The sequence below is a fragment of the Calidris pugnax genome, unplaced genomic scaffold (genome assembly GCF_001431845.1).
Source record: "Calidris pugnax isolate Ruff unplaced genomic scaffold, ASM143184v1 scaffold294, whole genome shotgun sequence".
NCBI classification, from domain to species: domain Eukaryota; kingdom Metazoa; phylum Chordata; class Aves; order Charadriiformes; family Scolopacidae; genus Calidris; species Calidris pugnax.
In genome coordinates, this window is record NW_015094505.1 from 460,517 (window position 1) to 486,187 (window position 25,671).

General features: G+C 49.3%; 1 protein-coding gene across 1 annotated transcript; it reads left to right on the forward strand.

Annotated features, from left to right (window-relative positions):
• Positions 1–36: 36 nt before the first annotated feature.
• Positions 37–23,836, forward strand: FOXO4 (forkhead box O4). Its single transcript, XM_014963137.1, has 3 exons — positions 37–227; positions 10,569–11,810; positions 19,482–23,836. The coding sequence occupies exons 1-2, from the start codon at positions 165–167 to the stop codon at positions 11,790–11,792; spliced, it is 1,287 nt and encodes a 428-aa protein (XP_014818623.1). The 5' UTR covers positions 37–164; the 3' UTR covers positions 11,793–11,810; positions 19,482–23,836.
• Positions 23,837–25,671: the final 1,835 nt, after the last annotated feature.

Below are 25,671 nucleotides of genomic sequence, written 5' to 3' on the forward strand. Positions count from 1 at the left end.
CGGGGCCCGGGCGGGCCGAGGGGGCGCGGGCGGGCGGCGGGGCGGCGCGGAAGGGCGGCTCCCGGCGCAACGCCTGGGGCAACCAGTCGTACGCCGAACTGATCAGCCAGGCCATCGAGAGCGCCCCGGAGAAGCGGCTCACCCTGGCCCAGATCTACGAGTGGATGGTCCGCTCCGTCCCCTACTTCAAGGACAAGGGCGACAGCAACAGCTCCGCCGGATGGAAGGTGCGGCCCCGGCCGGGAGCGGGGCGGGGGGGGGGGGGGAGGCTGCCCGGCCTTGGCGCGGCCCCTCGGGGGCAGGGTCCCTCCGAGCTGGGCCTCCTCCGGGAGGGTGGGCTCGGGAGGTTTCCGGGCTCGGGTGGGTTCCCGGGGCTCCTGAGCGAGGGGAGGCGTCGCTCGAGGGGGTTTGGAGTCCGGGGCCAGGGTCCTCCCTGCTCAGACTGTGACAGCGCTCCCTATAAATCACGTTCTGGGCTTCCAGGAGGCTCCCTGTCAAAGGGGGCTGTGTCCCAGAGCCGTGTGCCCGGGCTGGGGACCCTGCTGGGGTTCCCAAAAGGGTGACCGAGACACTGCTCCAGAGCCTCACCGCTGCCTTCTCCTCCCGCTCTGGGCACAGGCACACGCAAAGGTCTGTTAAAAGAGCTCCAATTGGGTTTCTGTCCTGCGCAGGTGGCAGCCTGGTGTTCCCTTTAGTCTGAGAGCAGGGAAGATTGGAGAGCTGGCTGGGGAAATAGTTCTGGGGGCTGTCCTGCTGTCCCCGTGGGGACAGGGGTGTGAGGAGCATGTTCCCTGCCTCTCGCTGCAGACTGGAGTGAAGCCTGAGGCCACCCCCCGGTTGGCAGCGTGCCTCTCCCTGTGCGGGGCTGGGCAGCCCTCTGTCCCTGCTGCAGCTTGCCCTCAAGAAAGGGTGAGAACGTGGTGAGAGGGACACGGTTGTCACACCTCAGGCTGTCACAGGCTGAGCCAAAGCTTTCCAGCTTTGCCACCTGTCAGGTTCACTGAGAGTTCCTGGAGAGTGCGTGTGGTTGCTGGCACAGGCTGAGCCAAAACTTTCCAGCTTTGCCACCTGTCAGGTTCACTGAGAGTTCCTGGAGAGTGCGTGTGGTTTGACCAAGAGTGACTTGTCTTTCTCTGCTTTGTGCAGGTTGACTCCTCCTGATTAAGTTCTAATTTGGGCGAGTGCTTGGGTGCGTTTTCTTTCTCTTCAGAAGAGTTGGTGGTCTCACTGGAAGGTGGTTCTTGCTTCCTCAGGCTGGGCGTGCTCTCCTGGTCCCACAGCCGTGTTGGGGCACAGCATTTTGGCCAGCAGTTTATGGGACTGGTGCGTTTTCTCTTCAGGAGCGTGTCTGGATGTGTTTGGCAGTGGTGCCTGGGACTAAAGTTCCTTGTGGCTTCTGAAATGCATCCCTGGATCTGGTGGGGAAGGTGGAATGGAGGGAAGTGTCCTGCCAGACTGGATGCTGAAACAAGTGGAGCTGTGGTTTGATTCGGTGGGGCTGTTCTTTTGTTACATCCCTTCTTGTGTAAGGGGACCCTCAGCCTTTGGGTTTGCTCTGTGTCTTCATCCTGTGAGCGCTTTTCGGAAGCGTGCACTTGGCTTTCACTTGTAGAAAGGCAGAGATGGGAGTTGGTGGGCAGACGAGGTCAGAGGTCCCCACTCAGATGCTCTTGCTGTTCGGCGATGACTTTTCAGCGTGAAATTTGTGTGTAGTTTTTCATCCTGGGACTGGAGTGACTCAGACTGATTTTAGCAGGGGAAGGGAAGAGAAACTTCTTGCTGGGAAAGATGAGGGAGGGTAGAATGACAGCAGCTGTGGTGGGAATGGGCCTGCTGTATGATCAGGGCAGCTTCAAACCCTGGACTTGAACCAGGCAACAGAAAACCATGATAAAAATGTAACTATTTAAATGCCAGGAGAACTTCTTCTAACAACTTGCTTTCATTTTTAACACGTATTGTCAAAGTTTGGGTTGGTCCGAAGCGGGTCTGCAGTTGATCTCGCGTGTCCAGGAGAGGCCAAGGGAGCTGTGGTGTATTCCCTCTGCTCTGTTTTCTTCCCTGCTGGCTCTCTCAGATCCTGTTGGCAGCGCTTGGCAGGGTACGTGGCCCATCACGTGGGACCGCAGGGCTCTGGCTTTTAGTCTTGCTTTATGTTAACAGAAAGCAACTATTTAAATGCCAGGAGAACTTCTAACAACTTGCTTTCTTTTTAACACGTATTGTCAAAGTTTGGGTTGGTCCGAAGAGGGTCTGCAGTTGATCTCGTGTGTCCAGGAGAGGCCAAGGGAGCTGTGGTGTATTCCCTCTGCTCTGTTTTCTTCCCTGCTGGCTCTCTCGGATCCTGTTGGCAGCGCTTGGCAGGGTACGTGGCCCATCACGTGGGACCGCAGGGCTCTGGCTTTTAGTCTTGCTTTATGTTAACAGAGAGCTAAATAGATTTGCAAGAGGTTTTGTTTGGGTCAGTTCTTTCCCTCTGTTTGCACCCAGGTGCAGCACTAGATAAGGGCAGGTGAGACACAGTTTTAAGGATGTGGAATCAATCAAATCGGTTCCGTTTGATTTTTGTGGACTTAGAATAAATTCAATAGGTACATGTTTTGGATTTAAGACAAACTGAATAAACAAAAGGTGTCTCTCCAGCTTAGGAACGGACCTGCCTGGTTTTTTATTTTCACCGTTCTTGGCATTTTTAGAGCTGTGAAGCTCTGCTTGCATTTTTTCTTTTTTTTTTTTAATGTGTAAAGAGAAACTTCTGGAGTTGTCTTAGCTTTATTGATTTATCAGTTTTGAACGGAATGAGTTTTGGATGAAGGAAACGAATATGGAGCTCCTGTAGCATTTTGGTGCCTGTTAAGATAGTAGTACGGCTTCTCGAGTTGTGGTGTTTCTGTGTTGTTTGGGCAGTATGTGGTGTAGTCCTAAGAGAATTTAAAATGGGAAATTAAAAGAAATGTGTCCTTAAAAGCGCATTTTTTTTTTTAATCTACTTGAATTAATATAAATCCCATAAAGTCGTCGTTGCTTCGTAATTCCTTTACAGCTGTCCTCCTCCACTGTACAATTGGGGGAAATACAGCTGTTTCGGACTGTCAGGGCGTAACCTCTGAATTCCGGAAGAATCAGCGTTTTCGAGGAAGGTGTCTGCTGTTCTTGCACCGCTTGGAGCGCTCTGTGAAGGAGCTCTGTGAAGGACAGCCTTGCTGGGTGTGCAGCCTCTGCTTTCCCTTCGCTAACTCGGCTGAAGTTAAGAATTAACCAGCCCGAGAGGCAGAATTGTCCTTGCAGGGGTGTGCCGCCCTGCTTCTCCGTAATCCTCCCCGCCACGCTCCGCACGCCGCGCTCCGGATAAGAGGATAATTCCTTCTGGCTTTGAGATTGCTTTGGGGAGGAAGGTTTTGAGGGTTTTTAATAAAGTAGGAGTGCATAAGCCCCGCTGAAGCAGTTCACTCTGGTTGTTGCGTTGCTCACCGCCGTGCGGATGAGCAAGTTTGACACAGGGAGGAGCCAAGTGAAGGAGTAGTGTTCTCCCAAAGCTGTTGTCTTTGCAGGAACAGAATAAGCTTTAAAACCATCCAAAGCCACTTCACTGGAGCACCAATCGGATGTTTCCTACGGGGGCAGTGTAAAGGAAAGAGCAAATGATCCTGCAGCGTTGCGTGAGTTAAGGGAGGCTGAAGTTCTGCCTCTGCCTTGTGGCACTCTGCATTCGCCTCGACTCAGCCGTGTACGTGTGTACCCACATACACCTGTGCAACACCTCAAGTAGCTTTATTACCAATTAAAAATTACCAAGCGTTCCGCTTGTCTGAAATAGGTGTCATCCATCTGGAAACTCGGCTAGCTCTTAATCTTTATTACATTACATTATTTTGCTTCAAACCCTCCCGTTCCATGCTTGTGTTACACACCTATTGCCCGTAGCTGATGTTACCTGCTGACCAGGTGGATCAGGAGACCTGGCTGAGGGCTCTCAGAGGCTTCCTTGCGTGTATTCCACAGGTCAGTTTTTGATGACAGAGTGACTTCCATCGAGTTGGCTCTGGAGGTCTTCCAGAGCTGAGGGTATCTGAGCTCCTGGCAGAGCTCCCTCAGGCTGGAGCAGCTGCTCATCCCGTGGCCCTCTGAAGCTCCTCCACGGCCAGCAGACAAAAGCAAGCCTGTCCATCTTCTGGACTGTTTCTGCTGGGCTGCAGCTGGCAGGTTCTGCCAGGTTATCCTTACACCCTGCAAATAAATTCCAGTTCAGTGGAGACAATATTATGTGGATACCAATATTACTTGCTTCGGTAAAGATGAAAAGTTTATCACTGCTCAGCCAGCTGTTGATTATTTGGTTTTCTGTAGTCAGATCTGCAAAAAAGCAATGGTTGGTTCCTAAAACAGTTGTGTTAGCTGTTTGCTTATACCCATCTGGACTGTGCTGGAGTGGCCCTGTATCCTTGAAGATATTTTTTTTGTCTCCAATGTGTCAGAATCATAGCTTCTTAACATGGACAGGTAAGGGCCCAAATCACTGTTGGAAGAGCTTTGTTGAATTTCACAAATAAATCCTTTCTCCAGAAAGATGGGAATGCTTTACACAGGTTTGCTTTTGACTTTCAGTCATGGTGATTTCAAGATGATGGTTCGAGAAGACATTAAAAATATTTCTGTGCTCTTGCTCACTGAGACATAACTGACTTGATGCCGTAAAGCAAAAGGAAATGTAAAACTTAAACTTGGCATCTTAGTTCTGCCCGACCTGTGTTTGTGCACAAGGGGGAGGCTCAGTCTAGAGTCTGAGTGTCTCTCCTCTGTGTGGGGCTGCCAACCTCGGGCTGTGGAGAAGAAAGAGGGCTGCTTTCTGATGGCCACGCTGAGAAAACTCACAGTGTTTACTCCTAAACTCATATGCCTAAAATGCTATAAGGTTAAACCTTCCGGCACTAAAAATGAAGAATTCCCCATTCTAAATTGAATCGGAATGCCGATGTCATCTCTGTCTTCCTTGGTGCTTAATTGAAGTCTAGTTAATCTTTGGTGGTCTTGTATGTTGCTGCTGTTTATTACGTTGGGATTATTTTGGTTTCTTGGAGGTTGCTGCCCTGCAAGGGGGAGGGAGGGTCTGGCTGTTGGAATCCAGAGTAGCCGGGGGTGGCTGGAAAAGGCTGGACTCTTGCCATTACCTCGTATGCCCCCAGCTGCATTCATGTGGTGGGAGCCATGCGCTTTGTCCTGGCAGCGGGGAGACCTTCTCCGTCCCAGCTGCAGGCAACCTCACTGGGGTTTCTTAAATTAATGGGGAAAATAGCCAACAGAAGCTGAACGAGGGTTGTCGAGAGGCTGGAGTGAAGAGTCTCGCTTGGAAACTTGAGGAGCACAGGTGGCTTTTGTCCATCAGTCTTTCTTTTAACAGAATCGTTTGCCTTTTAGTCCCATTAGACCTTAGAAGGTCTGGTCACAGCAGGGCCTGGGGAGGAAGGGGGCAGGTGGCTGTGCTGGGCTGGGCTGGGTGTAGGAAATGGGGCCATGGGAGTGGGGTGATGGTGTGAGTGTGGGGTCACTGGGTGTCCTCTTTGTCAAGTGGGGTAAAACTTACTGGCAGGTGGTCAGCCCTGCTGAGGGCCCACCATCGCAGTGTGGTGACATCCTTAGCCCAGGTTAAAATGGCATTAACAGCCCCTTCACCCAAACGAGGTGTGATGCCCTGAATAAATATGGAAGTGTAAGATTTATTTTTTCGTTTGAAGCCTTAGAGAGTGTAGCTGCCCCCCTCAAAAGCAGGGGAGAGTATGGAAGTGTAAGATTTATTTTTTTGTTTGAAGCCTTATAGACTGTAGCTGCCGCCCTCAAAAGCAGGGGAGAGCTCGTCTTTTGGTGTTCCATCTGCCTCATGCGACGCCAGTCAAATTACCTGAAGATTTTGCTCTGCTCTTTCCTGCTTCCTGCCAGTTTGTTCTGGAAAGCTGCTTTGCTAAAAGATTATTCCTTGCAGCATGGCTTAATTTTCCAGGCACTCCTTGGAGAACTCTGCTCCTGGGCTGCTGGTATTACTTGTCCCAACAAGTTTCTTCTGCTCTACCTTATCCCGAACGGTTTTTGTTGTCTATGCCTGCCTGTCTTGGTAAACTTGTAAAATTGCCTCAGTCTTTTTGCTTTTAAGAGAGCCAGGATTTTCTTCTTCTGGGCTCCCACTGAAAGATGGCAGAAAGGAGAATGTTTTTCGTAAGATGTAGCTCCCTGTGTGCTGAGCTTGGTGTCGGTGCTCACATGTGCCTTCTGGAAGGGGGTTGCTGGGGAGATGTTTTTGCTCCCTGGCTCTGGAGCAGTTGTTTACTCGCCGGAGTGTAACTTTGCAAGATCTCTGCAATGAAGACTTTTTTTTTTTTTTTTTTTTTTTCCTTGGGAGCCGAGTGGCCGGGTGAGTGCTGAGACAGGCACTGACAAATGCAGCAGGCAGGGCGTTCTCCCCTCCCAAGAATGCCATGGCAAATGAGAATTCGGCACAATTACAGGCCTGGCTTTGGAACGTGGCCCTGCACTGGGATGTGACCGTGCTCTTTGTATGCCTCCCAGGCAGTGAGAGTGTATGCAGGCAGCTGCACTAATTGCAGAGCTTTTTTTTTTTTTTTTATGTCACTCATTCTTGAGAGAGTCTTTTTGTTAAGAAATCTGGTGCCTCTGTGGTTTGTAATAGAAACTTGACCTTTCCCCCCGAGAATAGCCCTGCCGTTAGGGAGCAGAGATTGTGCTTGTCCACATTTGCCTGGATTTTCAAAATTTTCAAGGATAGCTGCTGGTTCTTGAGTCTGGCTCGGCGTAGCCTGTGCTTGGCCCCAAGCACCAGGGGAGATTCAGATTGGATATCAGGAAAGATTTTGACACTGAAAGGGTTATTAAACCTTGGAATGGGCTGCCCAGGGAAGTGGTTGAGGCACCGTCCCTGGAGGGATTTAAAAGTTGGGTTGACATAGTGCTTAGAGACATGGGTTAGTGATGGTTTTATCAGAGTTGGGTTGATGGTTGGACCAGATGATCTTAAAGGTCCCTTCCAACCCAGACAATTCTATGATTCTATGTCTGTAATACTCTATAGCATTGACTCAGAAACTTCAGTCAAGTACAACCATGGCTCACAAAACTTTGAATTTCTAAATAACATACTTTGAATTACTGTAATTTGTGTTGCTGATCCCCTAGAAAACCTTTAGCACTTTTTCAAACTTCTCTTATATTGCACTGGGCCTTTTTTTTTTTTTTTTTAATAATTATCACCATGATTTAGTTAGGTTGATGGTTGGACTAGATGATTTTAAAGGTCCCTTCCAACCCGGACAATTCTATGATTCTCTGCACCGCTGCTGCATGGACGAGCTCCTTTGGGCAGGGCATGAGAGCCTCCTCCTGCCCCTGTGACATCAGTGCTGCAAAGAAAGTACATCACAGGAGGGTGAGTTTAAGCTTGTTTTTACTGTGAGGAACCCTAAAGTCTGGACAGACCATCCTGAATGTTCTGACCTGCTCTGAGTAAAACTTCAGTTTCATGGTAGGTAGCCTCGGTACCTACAAAGCGGTACAGTCCCCCAGAAAGGCTGTCACTGGCATTCTCTCTTCTGTAGGACCCACTTAGGCATTTTCTGTGGTGTCTTGGTGCTGTGGCAGTTGTCCAGGAGGCTGGTGGGGAGGGATGATGGCTTGGCTGTGCTGCCAGCTCCTGTGGCCAGTTCCTCATCCCGAGCCCCCAGCGCTGAGGCTGGTGTGGAGACAGGCCTGGGATGATGGTGGTGAGCCTGCCTGTCCTTGGAATAAGGCGAGGAGATTTTATCAAAGGAGAAGATTTAATGTGGTAACTGAGATGTAGGAAGTAGTTTGTGTGTGCTGTTAGCCTCACCTCTGTGCCTGGTCCCTACGTGTGCACGCAGTGGTTGGGACCTGGGGAACAGTCCACCCTTCAGTGTACAATAAATGTCTCTAGCCAAACTTCCATTTTTGGCATAATATATGTCATTACTTTCGGAATGATTTTGTCTGAACATGATTTACAAGAATCATCTTTGATCTGTGATAGATAAGAGGCACAGACTCACGGGTTTTTTTCACCACAATACTTAATGTACAGCAGTAAAAACCTCTGTAAGAGGTATCAATAAACAGCAGAAGCCACCGCTAACGTGTTGTCAGAGAGGTCACAGAATCACAGAATTGTCAGAGTTGGAAGGGACCTCTAGAGACCATCCAGTCCAACTCCCCTGCCAAAGCAGGGCTGCCCAGAGCACATCACTCAGGAGCATCCAGGTGGGGCTTGAAGATCTCCAGAGAAGGGGACTCCACACCCTCCCTGGGCAGCCTCTGCCAGGGCTCTGCCACCCTCACCCCAAACAAGTTCTTCCTCACATCCCAGTGGAACTTCCCATGGTCCAGCTTGTGCCCGTTGCCCCTCGTCCTGTCCCTGGGAACCACTGGAAAGAGTCCGGCTCCATCCTCCTCCAACCCACCCTTTAGACACTTGTCAGCATTGATAAGGTCTCCCCTCAGCCTTCTCTTCTCCAGGCTCAAGAGCCCCAGCTCTCTCAGCCTTTCCTCATCAGGGAGATGCTCCAATCCCTCCATCATCTCTGTTGCCCTTCGCTGGACTCTCTCCAGCAGTTCCCTGTCTCTCTTGAACTGGGGAGCCCAGCACTGGAGGCAGGATTCCAGTTGTGGCCTCCCCAGTGCAGAGCAGAGGGGGAGAATGACCTCCCTCCACCTCCTGGCCACACTCTTCCCTCTGCAGCCCAGGATCCCATTGGCCTCTTGGCCACAAGGGCCCATTGCTGGCTCCTGGATAGTTTACTGTCCACCAGGACCCCCAGATCCTTCTCCTCAGCCGTGCTTTCCAGCAGATCCACCCCTAACCTGTATTGGTGCCTGGGGTTCTTCCTCCCCAGGTGCAGGACCCTACACTTGCCCTTGTTGAACCTCATGAGGTTCTTCTCTGCCCAGCTCTCCAGCCTGTCCAGGTCCTGCTCTATGTATCCTTCAGGTCCTTAAGGATTTGAAGGATTCCTGCCTGTGCCTCTTCCTTCAGGTCATGCTTCCTTATGGTCAATGATGTTGCAGAGCCAAGACCTGATATGGATTGCAAATGCTCAGACCAGCTGGGACCCCCCCGCACTGCAGAAGTTGAGCATCTAAAAAGTTAATATCATCTGTATCTTTCTGGTCCGAGTTGCTTAACATGGAGAAAGGAAATACGTCAGGGTTGCCTGGGTTACTGAACTCTGTCGTTTCCTCTCCTGTCAGGTTTGACCCGGAGTTCTGTGATTATTTTAGCGTAATTGATTTCAGTGAGATTTGAGGGTGCCCTCCGTGTGTTGTGTGCATTCAGTCATTCTAGCAGACGCGTTCGTGTGCGGGGGAGCTGTGTGGTGTGTCGGTGTGATGTGTCAGTGTGACTCTCCAGTGCTGTCCCACGGCACCCAGGCTGGGGGGGGGCATGGCTTTGGTTGTCTTTTGGAACTCCCTGGGCTGGCCTGTGGGCAAGCTCGGTCACAGAGGGGTGTTGGGGCTGTGGGAGAGGTGCCACAGCGATAACGTAGGCATCGCTGCTCTGACAGCAGCTCACCCTGATGTAAGAAGCCTTTGGGTTTTTCCTCTGCCTCCACCCACACATTCTGTTCCGTAGTTTTCAGTGCTTGACCCACAGTGAGGTGGTTCAAAAAACAGGCAGAGGGGAAAGGAGCCAGGAAAAGTCATTTTCGAGGATGGATAGGGCTGCTTTTGAGTCGGGTTAGTGCTCTGAACCAGCTTGTAGGGTCACAGGTGCTTGTGTTATGGGAAGAGGAGAGTTTGAAGATGAGGAAGGAAGGAGTGGTACTGCAATTATCTGTTTCTACAGTTATTAGTCATTATGTCAGTGTAGCGGTAACACATAAAAGCACTTTCAGACTGTCTCATAAAAGGTACCAGGCCTCACCTATCTGTGCACATGTGAATCCTAGTCGTACTCCAACATGTCTTCTTTCAAGCTGCTTTACAGCCAAAAAAACCCTAAAAAAACTAGTTACTAAAATTGTCACTTTGATACCCGAAGTGGTGCTAATTTTCTTGAGGTTTCAGTGTTAATGAAATGGTTGTACCAATGCAGTGTGCTTTTGCTGACACGGGAATTAAATCCTGGCTATAGCCATGCACGAGAAGAACACACAATATAGTTAATTGTGAAATTTTGAAACCTATTGATTTCGAGTTCCATTTTAGTGAATGGTGGTTAAAAGACTCCAAATCTGTACTGTGTTTACAAGCTGCTGGGTCATTCCTGACAGGACTGGGTGTCATCGTGATTTTGCAGATGACTTTCAGGAGAATAAATGAAGAATTAGTGACAGCCCAGTGGTTCTTATTGCTGCAGCTTTATGCCTTCAAAGTCATCCCCATTTACCTGGGAAAAGGGAGGGGATTCTTTGGATGCAAAAGCAGCAGCCTTCCAGGAGACAGGAAGGCCTGGATGCTGTCTGAATGCATTCTATGCTTGTGAGGTTTCTGGGTGGGAGGTGTGTCGACTGTCAGGTCCTCATATCTTGTCTTTATTTATTTTTTTTTTCCAGAACTCTATTAGACATAACCTGTCCCTGCACAGCAAGTTCATTAAAGTTCACAATGAAGCCACAGGGAAGAGCTCTTGGTGGATGCTCAATCCCGAGGGTGGTAAAAGTGGAAAAGCACCAAGAAGAAGAGCTGCCTCCATGGACAACAGCAGCAAACTCGCAAAAGTCAGAGGTAAAGCATCCAAAAAGAAGCCTCCTCTCCAGTCTGCTCCAGAATCCACTGCTGACAGTCCTGGCTCCCAATTCCCCAAGTGGCCTGGGAGCCCGTCCTCAAGAAGCAACGAGGACTCTGATGTGTGGAACACCTTCCGGCCTCGAACCAGTTCCAATGCAAGCACCATTAGTGCCAGGCTCTCTCCTATCCTGACGGAGCAGGATGACCTCCACGAAGAAGAGTTGCTTCCTTCTCTAGTGTACTCCAGTGCATCCAGCAACGTTCCACCAACTGTGACCGAGGAGCTTGAGCTCATCGATGGGTTGAATTTGATGTCTCCCAGCACATCTGTTTTATCTACCCAGCAGTCTGCCTCGAGTGGTCAGATCCAGAGAGATTCCAGCTTTTCCTTGCGGAGCCCGAGTGCAGCTGGTCAGACCACTACGTTTGGCAATTCCCTTTTTAACCCTGTTGATATCTCATTGCAAAGTTCTGTCAGCCATTTCTCTGCCCCTCAGACCTTGGAAGCTCTTCTGACACCCAGCTCTCCTCCTCCGAGGGATGTTATGATGACTCAGGTGGATCCAGTTCTCCCACAGACTGGTAGCAGAATGAGCAGCCGAACTCTTCTGCTTCTAGGTGGACAAGCTGCCCAGAGTAAGATGAGCTCGGGCAATCCACGAGGAAAGCCCACAGAGCAGCAGGCAGAACCAGTCAGTGCCAATGTTTTGCCATCAACACTTCCTATAGTAACATCTCCTCAAAACACTGCCAGCATCACCAGTTTGAAGGCTCCAGTTTCTGCAACAACTGCCCAGTCAGTCCAGCTGGGCAGTCCACTGCTTCTTTCTTCTGCTAGCCCTGCTCCCTTGGGATTGAACCAGGACAGGCTGCCCATTGACCTGGACATTGATATGTACATGGAGAACCTTGAATGTGATATGGATTACATCATCAACAGTGAACTGATGGATGGAGAAGGACTGGACTTTAATTTTGAACCCATGCTGTCTACTCCCAGCTATCCCAGCACCTCACAAGCCTCCAACCATACCTGGGTACCAAGTTAACTTCAGGAGCACAAAAAGGTGGGTGTAGTTCATGGAAAGTGCTACAGCTCTGTGATGGGAACAGCCCTGTCTGGGGGGGTTCCTGTGCCCAGATCTGCAGCACTTGAAGATACCTCTTTGGAAGCACAGGTGCTCTTTGTGTAAAAAGCTTCTGGCAGAGCCATGTTCCCTTTTAGAAGGAGAAAAAGCTGTGTAAGGTAGGTAGATCTAACCTACCAGGTAGTAAACTCCTCTATGGAGTAGAGCAGCATCCTGACTGAAGCTCCTGTTGTCTCTCGTTACCAGAGCTGACTGCATTACAGGACAGGGGGCTCTGCCATGTAATGCCTACAGCTCTAAAGTTGATGTGAGAGCATATGCTGATTCTGTAAAGTATATATGTATCATATATACTATATATAGGTATATATAATCCTCTATATATAGAGCAGTTGAACTGAGCTAAGCACACGCTGGGTTTCTATCCAGGTTGTTATTATTTTTGCCAAATGTTCTCTTATATGTAGTTGCAAAGTGTTGTCTGTGTCACGACTGCCCATCCTTCTGCCCTTCCCTGATCTGCAGTAGTGCCTGTAAAGGCTGGTAAGCTGGTCGAGCAGTGTTAACTACTCAATGGCTTGGGTACCCATTATTGGAATGGGAATGGGAGATGGGAGCTTGTGGTGTGAACGGAGATGGAAGGAGGAAGGATGCGTTAGTGCCATCCCCTGCATGGCAAAGCTGCCTCTTCAGCTACCTTTTGTATTTGCACAAAAATTTTGAGAATCAGTTTATTAAATCGTGTATTTGAGAACAAGAGTTAAAAGAGTTGCCCCACCCCGAGGGCTGTGTCCAGTTTTGGGCCCCTTCCCACAAAAAAGACACTGAGGTGCTGGAGCGGGTCCAGAGAAGGGCAACAGAGCTGGTGAGGGGTCTGGAGCACAAGTCTTGTGAGGAGAGGCTGAGGGAGCTGGGGGTGTTCAGCCTGGAGAAAAGGAGGCTGAGGGGAGACCTTCTGGCTCTCTCCAACTCCCTGAAAGGAGGGTGTAGCCAGGGGGGGTTGGTCTTTTCTCCCAAGGAACAGGCCATGGGACAAGAGGAAATGGCCTCAAGTTGCCCCAGGGGAGGTTCAGATTGGAGATCAGGAAAAGTTTTGACACAGAAAGGGTTATGAAGCCTTGGAATGGGCTGCCCAGGGAAGGGATTGAGGGACCATCCCTGGAGGGATTTAAAAGCCAGGTTGACATAGTGCTTAGAGACATGAGTTTGTGATGGTTTTTATCAGAGTTAGGTTGATGGATGGACTAGATGATCTTAAAGGTCACTTCCACCCTAGGTAATTCTATGACTCTATGAAATGTCTTATTCTCTGGAGGTGTGAGACCCTGATTTGAAGCTCTTTAACCACTGAGGCAGCTGAAGAATTAGAGAAATGGAGCTGAAGGCATACTTCACATGTGGAGCTCAGGTGACAGAAAATGGGCAGTGTTTTTATGGACTGGAGTGTAGGCTGGGTATTGGTTGGAAAGTGGAAGCCTTGCCAAGAATGTTCCCTGGTTAGGAGGCAGATAGGGTATTTGCTAGGGTTGCAAATTCAACCCCTAATACTGGCCAGCTGAGCAGGCAGAAGTAAGGGCAAATTGCAGATACTGCTTCAGTTATGGAAGCCCTTGAGCTTCAAAATGATGGAGACTGAGTGAAATTATCATGTACTTGACCTTAATACTCTTTCCTATGCATCTGAGTAACCTGAAGGTGGTTTGGACTAGGTGACCTCTGGAGACCCATTTCAACCCAAATTCTCTGGTGATTTCACTGAATTTCACTGAGTTTTTAGAGTTGGAAGGGACCATAGGGATCATCTAGTCCAACTCCCCTGTTGAAGCAGGATTGCCTAGAGCTTGTCAGAGCTCTCTCAGTCTTTCTTCATCAGGGAGGTGCTCCAATCCTTGAATCATCTTTGTTGCCCTACGCTGGACTCTCTCCAGCAGTTCCCTGTCTCTCTTGAACTGGGGAGCCCAGCACTGGAGGCAGGATTCCAGTTGTGGCCTCCCCAGTGCAGAGCAGAGGGGGAGAATGACCTCCCTCCACCTCCTGGCCACACTCTTCCCTCTGCAGCCCAGGATCCCATTGGCCTCTTGGCCACAAGAGCACACTGCTTGCTCATTGGCATTTTGCTGTCCACCAGGACCCCTAGATCTTTCTCTTCAGAAGTTGTCTCCAGCAGGTCCACCCCTAACCTGTATTGGTGCCTGTATTTCTCCTGCTGGTCACGCTGGAGACCAGATATTAAGGGGTTTTTTATTTTTCTGTTCTGCCCCAGTACAGTGTCTTGGCCCTAGGCAAAGTGAAATGCTGTCCTTTGAGCTGGTGGTACTTAAACCCTGTGAACATTCTGATATGCCGCTATATATTGACTTTTTAAGCACAGTTTAACTCCCCCTTACTCCAAGTCCCACCACACTGCTTAGGATCTCATTTATTAGTAACATTCTTCTGTCTGTATTTAACAGATCTCAGGTACAGGGAGGATTGAGTATGATTTTCTGCTTCGTTATGGGGCTTTTGATAGTCTTGTGCATGTGTTAACTGTGCTCTTGCTGAATTACTGAGTCTTAAATCAAATATCCCAACTCCTGGTGGAACATGGAAACTCAGTTTTGATTTCTAAGACAAATTTGGTTGACAAAATCCCGGCACCTTTCACCCGTGTGAGGACTCTTTGCAAGTTAGTGGTGGAGGCTGTGGCCTTTTGAGCAATGTTTCCACTGGATAGTTTTCTAAGCTTTTATAGCATCCTTCACCCGCGTTAGGACTCTTTGTGAGTTAGTGGTGGAGGCTGTGGCCTTTCGAGCAATGTTTCCACTGGATAGTTTTCTAAGCTTTTATGGTGGTTTTATTTATTTCTTTTCATGCCACGCTAGGGCAGGCCATCGTATTTGAGGAATACATTGACTTTGCAGGGGTGAAACATTTTTCACAGTACTGTTTTCAAAATGTATGCAAGCGGTCCTGCAGCCTTGGGTGCATTAATTACCTGGGCTGGATAGACAAGACAGGATACCAGGTATAGACTTTATTTTTTTTTTTTGAAGAGTGTAAAGCAGAGAAGCTGAGGGAATGTCTAGCAAAAGGTAGTGTCTAGCACTGGTGAAGATGTGGCCATGGTCAAACGCTTAAGAGGGAGGACACAAGTTCTTAATGGCATGGTTGTGTTCTCGTTCCGTATTATTATTCCATATTTAGCATGCAAATTGCTCAGTCAAAACAGAGGAGCTATCTGATGTTAAACCCCCCGGATTTGTGTTGTTCCATGCGTTACATGGGAGTGAAGCTTTCTGGGAGACAGGCTGGACACATGCTCACTGAGAAAGGAGTGGGATCTGGAGCAAGTTGTAAACCAGTATCTCCTGGTAGTTCCTACGTGTCTCTTGGTGTACTGCACTTGGAGGAGAGGGCATGCTTTATTTCCAGCTTTTTATTCTGTCCTTAGATTGTTTGCTTTTTCTGAGCTTTGCAAAGCTTTTCAGTTTTGCCTGTATCCTGGAATCTGTGGAGTGGGATGAAGGGGAGATTTCTCCCCGAAGGAGAGCAAGCGTGTGAAGCACTGCCAGGACGGAGCGGTGGGTCAGGTCCCTAAGCAAAGGGGAAAAGCCTGTTTGTGGAGAGAAATCGGAGTGTTCCAGGAGGACCCCTAGGAAAAGCAGGCAGAATTTTTTCTCAAATTTACAAGTTCCAAAACCAAGTGAGCTGCAGACATCAGTGTCTGTGAGGAGGTCATCTCTCTGTTCTCTGAACCTGTGACTGCAGTGAGTTGGACCTGATGGAGAGGGTCCAGAGGAGGGCCACGAGGATGAGCAGGGGGATGGAGCACCTCTGCTCCGAGGACAGGCTGAGGGAGCTGGGGTTGTTCAGCCTGGAGAAGAGGAGGCTCCGGGGAGACCTAATAGCAGCCTTCCAGTACCTGAAGGGAGCCTACAGGAAGGCTGGGGAGAGCCTGTTTACAAAGGCCTGCAGTGACAGGACGAGGGGCAATGGCTTCAAGCTGGAGGGGAACAGATTTAGACTGGAGATGAGGAGAGGGTTCTTCACTGTGAGGGTGGTGGAGCACTGGAACAGGTTGCCCAGGGAGGTGGTTGAGGCCCCTTCCCTGGAGATATTCAAGGTGAGGCTCGACGAGGCCCTGGGCAACCTGGTCTAGTTGGGGGTGTCCCTGCTGACTGTGGGGGGGTGGGACTAGATGGCCTTTGGAGGTCCCTTCCGGCCTGGGCAATTCTATGATTCTATGAGTTATTGAAGTCCCTGTTTGGAAATCGCTGTTGAGGGAAGGCAAGGCAGCCACTATAGATGTTCCACTGTGCTGGGCTTTTTCCTTTCCTGTCCTTTCTGTGAGGGTGTTTTTGCCATGTTAAATTCACATTGGTAAAAGGTACCCGAAGTGATCACTAACCTAAAGCTGTCCTTTGGAGTAGTTACTGTGGGATAACCTGTAGCCTTCTGGGACAGTTATGGGTGTAAAGCTGAGCAAAAACTGTTCATCAGTAAATGCCAGTGATCACACTCTGCGATTTGAACAGCCAGAATGGAACTATAGCTGGGGAAATAGTAGAGTACCTCTGCACTCATCAGACCCCACCTGGAGCTCTGTGTCCATCTCTGGAGCCCTCAGCACAGGAAGGACATGGACCTGTTGGAACGGGTCCAGCGGAGGCCACGAAGATGCTCAGAGGGATGGAGCCCCTCTGCTGTGAGGACAGGCTGAGAGAGCTGGGGGTGTTCAGCCTGGAGAAGAGAAGGCTCCGGGGAGACCTTAGAGCCCCTTCCAATATCTGAAGGGAGCTCCAGGAGAGCTGGGGAGGGACTCTTTGTCAGGGAGTGCAGTGACAGGACAAGGGGTTTAATGGTTTAAAATTGGAAGAGGAGAGATTGAGATGAGACACCAGAAAGAAATTCTTTGCTGTGAGGGTGGTGAGAGCCTGGCCCAGGGTGCCCAGAGAAGCTGTGGCTGCCCCATCCCTGGAGGGGTTCAAGGCCAGGCTGGATGGGGCTTGGAGCAACCTGGGCTGGTGGGAGGTGTCCCTGCCCAGGGCAGGGGGTGGCACTGGATGATCTGTAAGGTGCCTTCCAACTCTAACTATTCTATGAAATATTTCTCTTTGTACACGAGAAAAAGGTCTTTAGGAACAAGTACTTAGTCTTTCTGCAGTACTTGGGAAGACACAAGGTAGTTGTTGTTGCTCACGGTGCTCAAAGCTGCCATGATTTTATCACCACCTGCAAGTTGAATGCTGAAGAGCTCTTCCACAGCTTCCCCAGGAGTCTGAGCCTGCCGTCTGCTTACTTGGAGATTAGAGACCAAACATTAAAACCTTGTCTCTGCCCAGCAGTGCCGCAACACCTGCACACCCAGCTATCAGCCACCAAGGAAGAAAGCCATGGTGTGAATACTTTTCTTGACCGGAATAAATATAAATTCTGCAGTTTCTGGTGCTGTTATTGGGTAGCTGCAGCTCACTTAGTTGTAAGTCTGACGTTCACTGGGTCAGGTGTTGCAGATGCAAGTTCATAAGGTTCATAAGGTTCATAAAGGAACCTTAGTGAGCAAGGTCATGGAAAAAAGGTAGCCACAGCTGGAATTAGAGCATGGCCTGGAGGCACTTAGTCACAGGCAACCAGTCTTGCCTTCAGCACTTAAAGCAAGTGTCCCCTACTCTGGTTGTGGGAAGTGTGGGTGGCCACCTGGCTGTCTCTGAGGATTGCCCCTCTGCTGTGTATTTCTGCAAGCCAGTAGCAGGGACTCTTGGGAACAGAATTGCCTCTTTTTGCAAAAGTGGTAGAGTTGTGGTGGTACAGTGTGCGCCTCACTGACAATTGTAAAGTCCATCCATTCTGCTGGTGGACGTTAGTTAATGATCTTTGGTTGTTCAGTGATACTCCCTGTAGCTTCATAGCCTGGAGAGCTCTTCATCCCTTGCCCAGCTCAGCCTGGACTCGTGGTTTTCTTGCTGTGCTCCATCTAATTCCCTTTGGTCCAAATACTGGATTTTTTTGTCTACCAGAACATTCATAAATAAAACCCTCATCAACTTGCAGTTTCTCTGTTGCTCTGGTCTTAAGTTATTGTCTTTTTTTTTTTGGTCAGGGCTGATTCCTTCTTGTAGCTTCTTTCCCTTTTCACAAGTTTATTTCATGCTCACTGTTACAGAACACAACTGCTTGGGTGCCCTACATTTATCTCACTATTCTGCCTTCCCAAGTGGATCATAGGCCTGTGGTGGGGGATTTATGTCTGTCCTAAGTCTGCTTAGACCTATTCCAAGGCATGTTTGAGTTGTGGTGTTACCAAAGGCAGGCCTCTGCTTTGTTTATAACCATATGCTAACTAAAATGTTGTTTGCTTCCTACAAACCTTCTTCCTGTGTGAGAAAATAATTACTGAGCTGCTTACTGTGCAAGAAGATAGTCACTGAGCTGATAGTGATAAGGATGGGATAACAAGAAGTAGTTAATCACTTCAAGGTTCTCTCATATGTCAAAGTATGTACTCCTGTACCAGTTAGGACACAGCTGTGGCTACTTCAAAGGACATCCTCCTCATCCGCAAGAAGCTGGCAAACTTACAGTAAACTTTTACTGTCCTGAGATGACTCAATAACTTAAAAGGATAATGTGAGCGTAACGTATCCCTCCCCAAATGACCACCGAGGAATTCACGCCTGCATGGAGGTGTTTTGCTGATGCTGCAAAACTTAATGCACATGTGCAAAAAGGGCTATTTGATCATCCTAATGAATGTCAGACCAGGTGGAGTTATGGATTAGGGAGGTGGAGTTATGGATTAGGGAGGTGGAGTTATGGATTAGGGAGGTGGAGTTATGGATTAGGGAGGTGGAGTTATGAGAATCTTTGGTGTAAGAATAATGGCTGAAGGTCCCTGGTAAGGTGTGCTAGATCTGTGGATTTCCACCTTGCACCCGATGTCAGATAAAGCAGTATGTCCTCTCTAAACTGCTGCTGGTTTCCAGAGCTTTTGTTTCAGGTCACAGTCACAGCTTCATTGACACTTAGACTTGCCTGAGATATCTAGAAGTGTTTAGTTATTATAGGTAGATACAGGATTTCTTTATGTGAGTGAGCATAAACAGTTTTAGTGGGTGATCTCTAAAAACTCCCTTAATCTTTTCCCTACCGGTTGGTATTTGTGGTTGCTTAAGGTGAAGCGTAATTTTCTTCTTCCTTGCTGCTTTCCTGCAACGTCTCTGGAGTTAGCCAAGTCCTTATCTTGCAGAGCTCTGTTGGTGCCATCAGCTTACAGGAGGAGTGCTTGAGTTGGTATTTGTGGTTGCTTAAGGTGAAGAGTAATTTTCTTCTTCCTTCTTTCCTTCCTGCTTTCCTGCAACATCTCTGGAGTTAGCCAAGTCCTTATCTTGCAGAGCTCTGTTGGTGCCATCAGCTTACAGGAGGAGTGCTTACTTTTGACCTTTGTGCTTTTGTTCTGTGTTTCTGTCTCAGTCCTACTCTGAAGCTTGGAGCTGAGCAGTTGCATCCTCCACTTGACTATCCATTGATCAAGGTCTCCTGATCTGTGTTTGCTCCTTGCTGGAATTGAGCAGCAGGGGCTGATGGATAGTAATTACCTCATTATGTGTGTACCCAGGATTCCCACTGAAGCTGAGATCTAACACTTCACTCTCTTTTTCTTCTTTCTAGTGTCCTTCGGGTTTTGAACATCGGGTTCTGACTTCACTTCCCACCCCTGGCAGAGAAAAGAATGGAGCACGTTGGATTCGGTTTCCCTGCACACTATGGCTTGGGCAGAAGGGGCTGCCCACCTGGGAAGAAGGGGCAACCTGCATCTGGCTGCAACAGGAAGAGTTTAAAAGTAATAATCCTGTCATGTGCCACGGCTCTTCCTACAAACCTGACCCTGCCTTGGACCATCTGGAGAAACCCTGGGCTGTACACGTCCAGAGAGGAGCCCCGGTAAAATCCTTGGCCAGAAGAGTCTGTGCCAGGCAATAGCATTTTCCCATGTGAAGAGTTGGGTTTGCTGGAGGAATATCTCAATGCTATCCTCTCTCTGCTACGGCAGAAAGTCTCCCAGTGCCTCAGACTGGTGGAGGGCTGGCTCTGCTCTCACTTGGCTTGCCCTATGGGGCAAAGTAGTTGAGACGTTTTTGTGAAGCCAGCAGATGTGCATTTGGTGTATCCCACAGACTGGCGGAGGAATTGGAAGGAGCCTGCTGGGGGAAGCCCCACGGGACAAGGGTGGGCTGTTTCAGGTGTTGATTTCAGTGTGCCCATCTCTGGAGCACCCGTCGTCGTTCTGCGGGGAAGGGTGGTGGTTGTGGTGTAGAAGGCTTCCTCTTGTCCACCCGAGTGGAAGAGGAGGACATTGAGTTTTTCACTGTGCCAATGGAGCCCCGTTGAATCAGAAGCATGTTTTGAGAAGTCCCTATGCTGTTCTCAGCACTTTCCTGATACACCAGGCTGCTGTAACATAAGCACAGGTGCTAATAGCTGTTTCTGGGACATAAAACCATCATTTTGGGTTTGTTTGTTTGTTTCTGATCTGTCTTGCAGAGAAATGGAAAGCCTGGGTGTGGCCTTAACAGAGCCCTGGTTGCTTTTCAGAAGGGCATTTTCTATAGATGAAATATTTTTTTACTAATCTGGGAACTTTCTACAGTGACTATAAAGCCAATGTTCAGTGTGTCCCCATTAGGCGTATTAGGCATCTCTCCCTCTGAGAAGGTACCAGTGACAGACTTCTTTTTCAGAGCTGTCTTAGGAACAAACACGTTTGGTGTTTGATAATGTATATGACTGAGGGGAAAGAATTGGCAGGTCCCTGTGGTTTCAAACCACCTCGGGGAAGAGTTGTACATTATTGTAATCTATATGTAAAAGTAGCTGCAAATTACATAGAAGCTTTTCTAAACCTTTTTAAATATATATTATATATTTTAATTGAAAATGAGATTATTGGATAAAAAAGAAGAAAAAAAAAAAAAAAACGCAAAACAAACACATTTGCTGCATCTGTCCCCTTGATACCAGATAACACTACAGTATGGGAGGGGACAGGCCTAAGGCGTTTTGGGCCAAGAAGCTGAAAATGTCATTAGAAAAGTGGGCAGGGCATCAGGGCGTAGGTGGGGAAGGATGTCTCTTCCTGGTGTGGGCAGGAGGTGTCCTGGGTCCCCATCGTCCTCCACGGGGAGCTCCTGCCCAGCCAAGAGCGTGGTGGATGGGGATACTGGTTGTTAAGAGCACACTCCTCCTCAGGTGGTCACATCGGTGCCTGGACTGCAGCGGGCACACAGGGTGCATTCCCTAGCCTGCTAAAAAGGTGGTGTGGGCAGGATCTGCTGAGGCTCTGGGCAGCCCTTATGGAGGGCATGGATTTGGTAGCTCGCTTTTTTTTTTTTTTGGTTTCCGAAGGTTTTTGTTTTCTGGCTGAGGTTTCTGCTACTGCTGGGGAGCTTGAAGGCTGTAGGCACACCCCTGGGGAGGTGCCTGGGATCCTGCCCTGTCTCTTTGTTCCTGCAGGACAGAAGCTGGGAGTCAGGAGGTGTTAGTGCAGAGTGTTAGCTGGTGTTTTCCCATCCCCTCTTTTGTGTTGGCAGTGGCAAGATCCATGGGAGATGTGGTGCTGTCCTGGTGTTCCAGCAGGCTGGGGCTGGCAGAAAGGCTCTCTACTCCTTTCTGAAGGTGTTGGTAGCTTCTGTTCAGAAGGGTTTTTTTTATCAGGCAGTGCAATGAGCCATACTGTTCTACCACCTTGTCTGCGCTGCTTTCATGGATTTCATTTCATATTTCTTTTGAGTGGAGGTTGGAACAGGAGTGGTTTTTCTGGTTACCAGCCGCCAGGAGTCTTCAGCAGTCTCATCTTGGGCATGCCCTGCCGCCAGAGCCTTTGAATAGTTTGATGACTTTGGCTTTGAAGGCTGTCTCCATGGCATCACCTCATGGTGGTAGGTTTCAAATTGACCCCCAGTCTGCGTGTCTGGCCACACCTCGTTGTCACAAGGAAACAAAAAAAAAGGCAGATCCTAAGCTGGGATCCCAGGGCTCACAGACTTGAGTCAGAGATGTAGGTTCTGGCTGCAGTTAGTTCATGACACAAATAGACAGATCCCCTTTCTACAACACCCGATGGCACATGTTGCACATAAAAATCAGCCATTCTGGGCTGCAGCTAATAGATCTGGTGGGATTTGTGTTATTTGGCACATAATACGCTGCTCTGTCCTGAGGGGAGACAAATCCCATGGTCTCCAGAGCAGGTTGACTGGCTGCCCGTGCTCCACAGCCCTTACCAAAGGACAAGACACCAGTATGTGGGGTCACGGTGTATGTGAACCTTTGACTGGTTTCTCATAAAAATGGAGCCCAAAGCAATAGGAAGGACAATATTAGTAACCAGTGCTTCAGACCTGCAAATCCCTGCTGAGCCGGGGCTGGGTTGGTCTGTTAGGAAGAAGTGCTGTCTCCAGGCTCTTCCAAGGTGTGACAGCTCTGGGGACCTGGCCTGATCTCTGCCTGCAGAGAGCCTGCTCCTTAGCACTCGGGGGGAGCGATCATGTATGTTCAGAAGAGACCATGTACTTTTATTAAGGAATACAGCACCGGGGGACAGCGCTGGAGACAGGAGCACCTCTGGCTGGAGTCCTGCTGTAGCCGTGGGCTGACAGCGATGTCCCTGTCCTGCAGCAGTCTGTGCTCTCTGTCTCTTCAGCACAGCAGGGGCTGGCGGTGGTCAAAGAGCCCTGAGAGCACGCTGGTGCTGAGGATGGTGATGGAGGAGCAACAGCGCTCCGTAAACCACAGATGTCACGTTGCAGGCTCAGGCAGGCAACTTGGCTTCTCGTTTGCTTGTGTCGCAGGAGAGCTTGGATCATGGGCACAGAGGGCAGGGATGCAGAGAATTCGGGAGGTCTCCAGCCCCTTCTCAAAAAAACTTCCTTTTCATAAGCCTTGAGCTTTTCTAGCCTGGGATATTTCCTCATAGGACACTGGAGACTTGAAAGTTCCTAAACTGCTGCTTGTTGAAAGGCTGGATGCCTGGTAGGGGGTTGCTGAATACTTGTCCAGTTTTTTTTGTATTCTTGCCCAAAGGGTTTGCTGCTGGCTGCTGCTGGATTCAGGACAGTGTCGTGGTGGATCTGTGTTAGCACCTCAGGCCCTGTACCCTGAGCTCTTTTGTTTGCTCTAAGGCAGGCTCAGGCTGGGGGGGAGTGACGTGAGGTGGGGAGGGATGCTCCTGGACAAGTGCCTGAGGGGGGAGTGGGCAGGGGACTCTTGGCACGAAGCCTTACGTTGGGTTGGGTGTGTTCTCCTTGTCTTTGCTGAACTCACAAGGTTCTTCATCTCCAGAGGATCAAATGCCATCTTTCAGAGCGTGGAGCCACCACGCAGCTCTGGGCTGAGAAGGGGTCGGGTAACTCCACAGAGTGGTTGCTTTTATTTACACTGGGGTTTAACAAATTGCTTGAGCCTTCTTTTTAAACTTCAGCATATCTTACTATACTCCCAGCTTCCTGTGAGACTTTGGCATATTGAAAGCTTCTTGGAGCCCTTAATTTTCCTTGTTGGTGTGTCTAAAAACAAGCCATCCCCTACCCTTTGCTGCTGTGGAAACAGCAGGCAAATCATCCTGGTAAGTGAGAGGAATGAAAGTGGGAGCGTTCCAGAGCCCGGGTCTGTTCATAAACCAGGCTCATACTAGAAGCAAGTAGCACTAATCAGCTTTTCCAAAGGAAATGCCTAGAAAGCTTTTATGTAGCTCATCATTTGTTAATTTCCTTACTTAGTTGCTTATTTATAGCCACACTCAAATGCTTCAGGGCTAGCCTTGCTCCAGGAATGAGAAACCTGTATCTGGTGCCACGGGTAGGAGTGCCTTGGGAGTGGTGTCCTAGACTGTCACCAAAATAATGTGCACGTTTGCACCCATTATAAAAAAAAAAAAAAATCCACAACAAATCAATCAACTTTGGGACATGAGCATGAACAGGGATAGCTTAGGGTTTGCTGCAGTTGCATGTCCAATGAAAAAAAAACAACATGTTCTAATTAATGTGGGGAAAGGCAAGCAAGAGGTGACTCCTCCTGAAGCCTAAAGGTTCTGTCCGTGTGAAGGTTCGGTAGCACGTGGTGACCCATCACCCCAGTTCCTCACCCTCCAGGAAGGGATCCTCTCCCTGCAGTAGCCTTATGTCTCTCCCCCCACCCCCATGTGTCTGGAGTTGATGGAAAACAATCTCTGATGGAACCAAAACTGCATCTAATACCGTGGTGTGCAGCAGGGAGGAGAGGCAGCAGGAGCTGGAGGTGAAAGAAGAGATGGTGTTGCAGTTCTGGTCCTGTGGCCACGGCAGGGCTACGGTGTGTGGGAGAAGGGGACCTTCACAGCTGGTGCCCTGGTGCTCGGGGTGGTGCTCCCCTGGGGTGCTCCCCAAGCACGTAGAAGATCGATTGCTCCTCCTAAGAGGAGCCTTCTCCATAAGGCAGTGGGGATGGTTCTGTGAAATGATGCTTCCAGGACAGTGGAGCCTTCACCTGTGGGACCCCGGGCAGGGTTTCTACATTGCTAGCACAGACGTCTGCTGCGCACAGGGCAGGCACCACTAGCTGACATAGTTTCCACCCAGCCCCTCTGCACTCTTTCACCCATTTCTCACAATAAGTTGGTTTTGTTTTGTTTTGTTTTTTTTTTACATAATAAATCTCTGCTTTTGTTTGCTCTCTGTAGCAGTGTAACTTCTGAACCATTACAGGCTCTTTGTTACCATCTGTGCTAGCAAGACTGTAGAATGTGCTAGACTAGGGGGGAATGTTTGACAAATAAAAATCTGTAATCCTCTGCTCTGTGTCTCATGCAGTTTGTTCTGTTTTCCCTGGTGAGGAACAGTTTTGTTTGATTTTTTTTTTTTTTTTTTTTTTTTTCTCCCCCTTTTTTTGCAAGCTGTAGTGGGGGAATAACTTGCCCTTGGCTTCTTTCATCAGCTCTCTTCACCCATCAGGGCAACCCCTGGGTGAAATGCCCCTTAGCTGGCCAGAGCTGGAGGCTTGGAGTGTGACAGCCCACAAAGGCTCCAGTGTGCTCTGTGGAGCCCCTTGGGCCGTGTCTGGGGCCCCATGGGGTTGCCAAGCCCAAAAACTGACCCTGGGGAGTTTAAACTTCTGCAGGACTAGTCGGGAGACATCCTAACCCTGTCGGTCCTTGCCCGTCTAGACCTGAGTGCAGAAGATGACTCTGGTTTATATAGCTACAGTCAAACATCTTTGAGCCTCAGCAACTCTACGGGTTATCCCTAGGAATATATGGAAAGAGCTGTGCTGCTACTGTCTGCTTTCAGCCACCCCATCCACCAGCAGGTGCTGACACTTAATTAGAACAGATGAGCAGGTGAGTGATCTTTTCTCTTTGCATACCCCAAATCCTCCATCAGAAAACAGGGAAGGTCACTACAGCTGAGGAGCGTTGTTGGCAGTAGAAGATGATGGCTTGGAGCTGCCCATCAAAGGCAACACGAATGTCACAGCGGAAGCCAGGAGCTGGTCCTTCCTTGGGTCTGCTCAGAGGTGTGCAAGTGGGTAGGAGGCCTCTCTGGGCAGGAGAAGGCTTGAGATAAGGCAAGTAGGAATGCAGATAGAGCCTGAGCCAGTGAAGCAGCTTGTGAGTGATGTGGTGGGCCCCTGAATCAAACCAGCATGTCATTCCAGTGGCTCTGTCTTCTCACAGCTTAGGGAGAGGCTGGAGAATGGGGATGAGAAGCTCAACATGAGCCAGCAACGTGTGCTGGCAGCCCAGAGAGCCAACGGCACCCTGGGCTGCATCAAGAGAAGCGTGGCCAGCAGGGTGAGGGGGGGACTCTGCCCCTCTGCTTCGCTC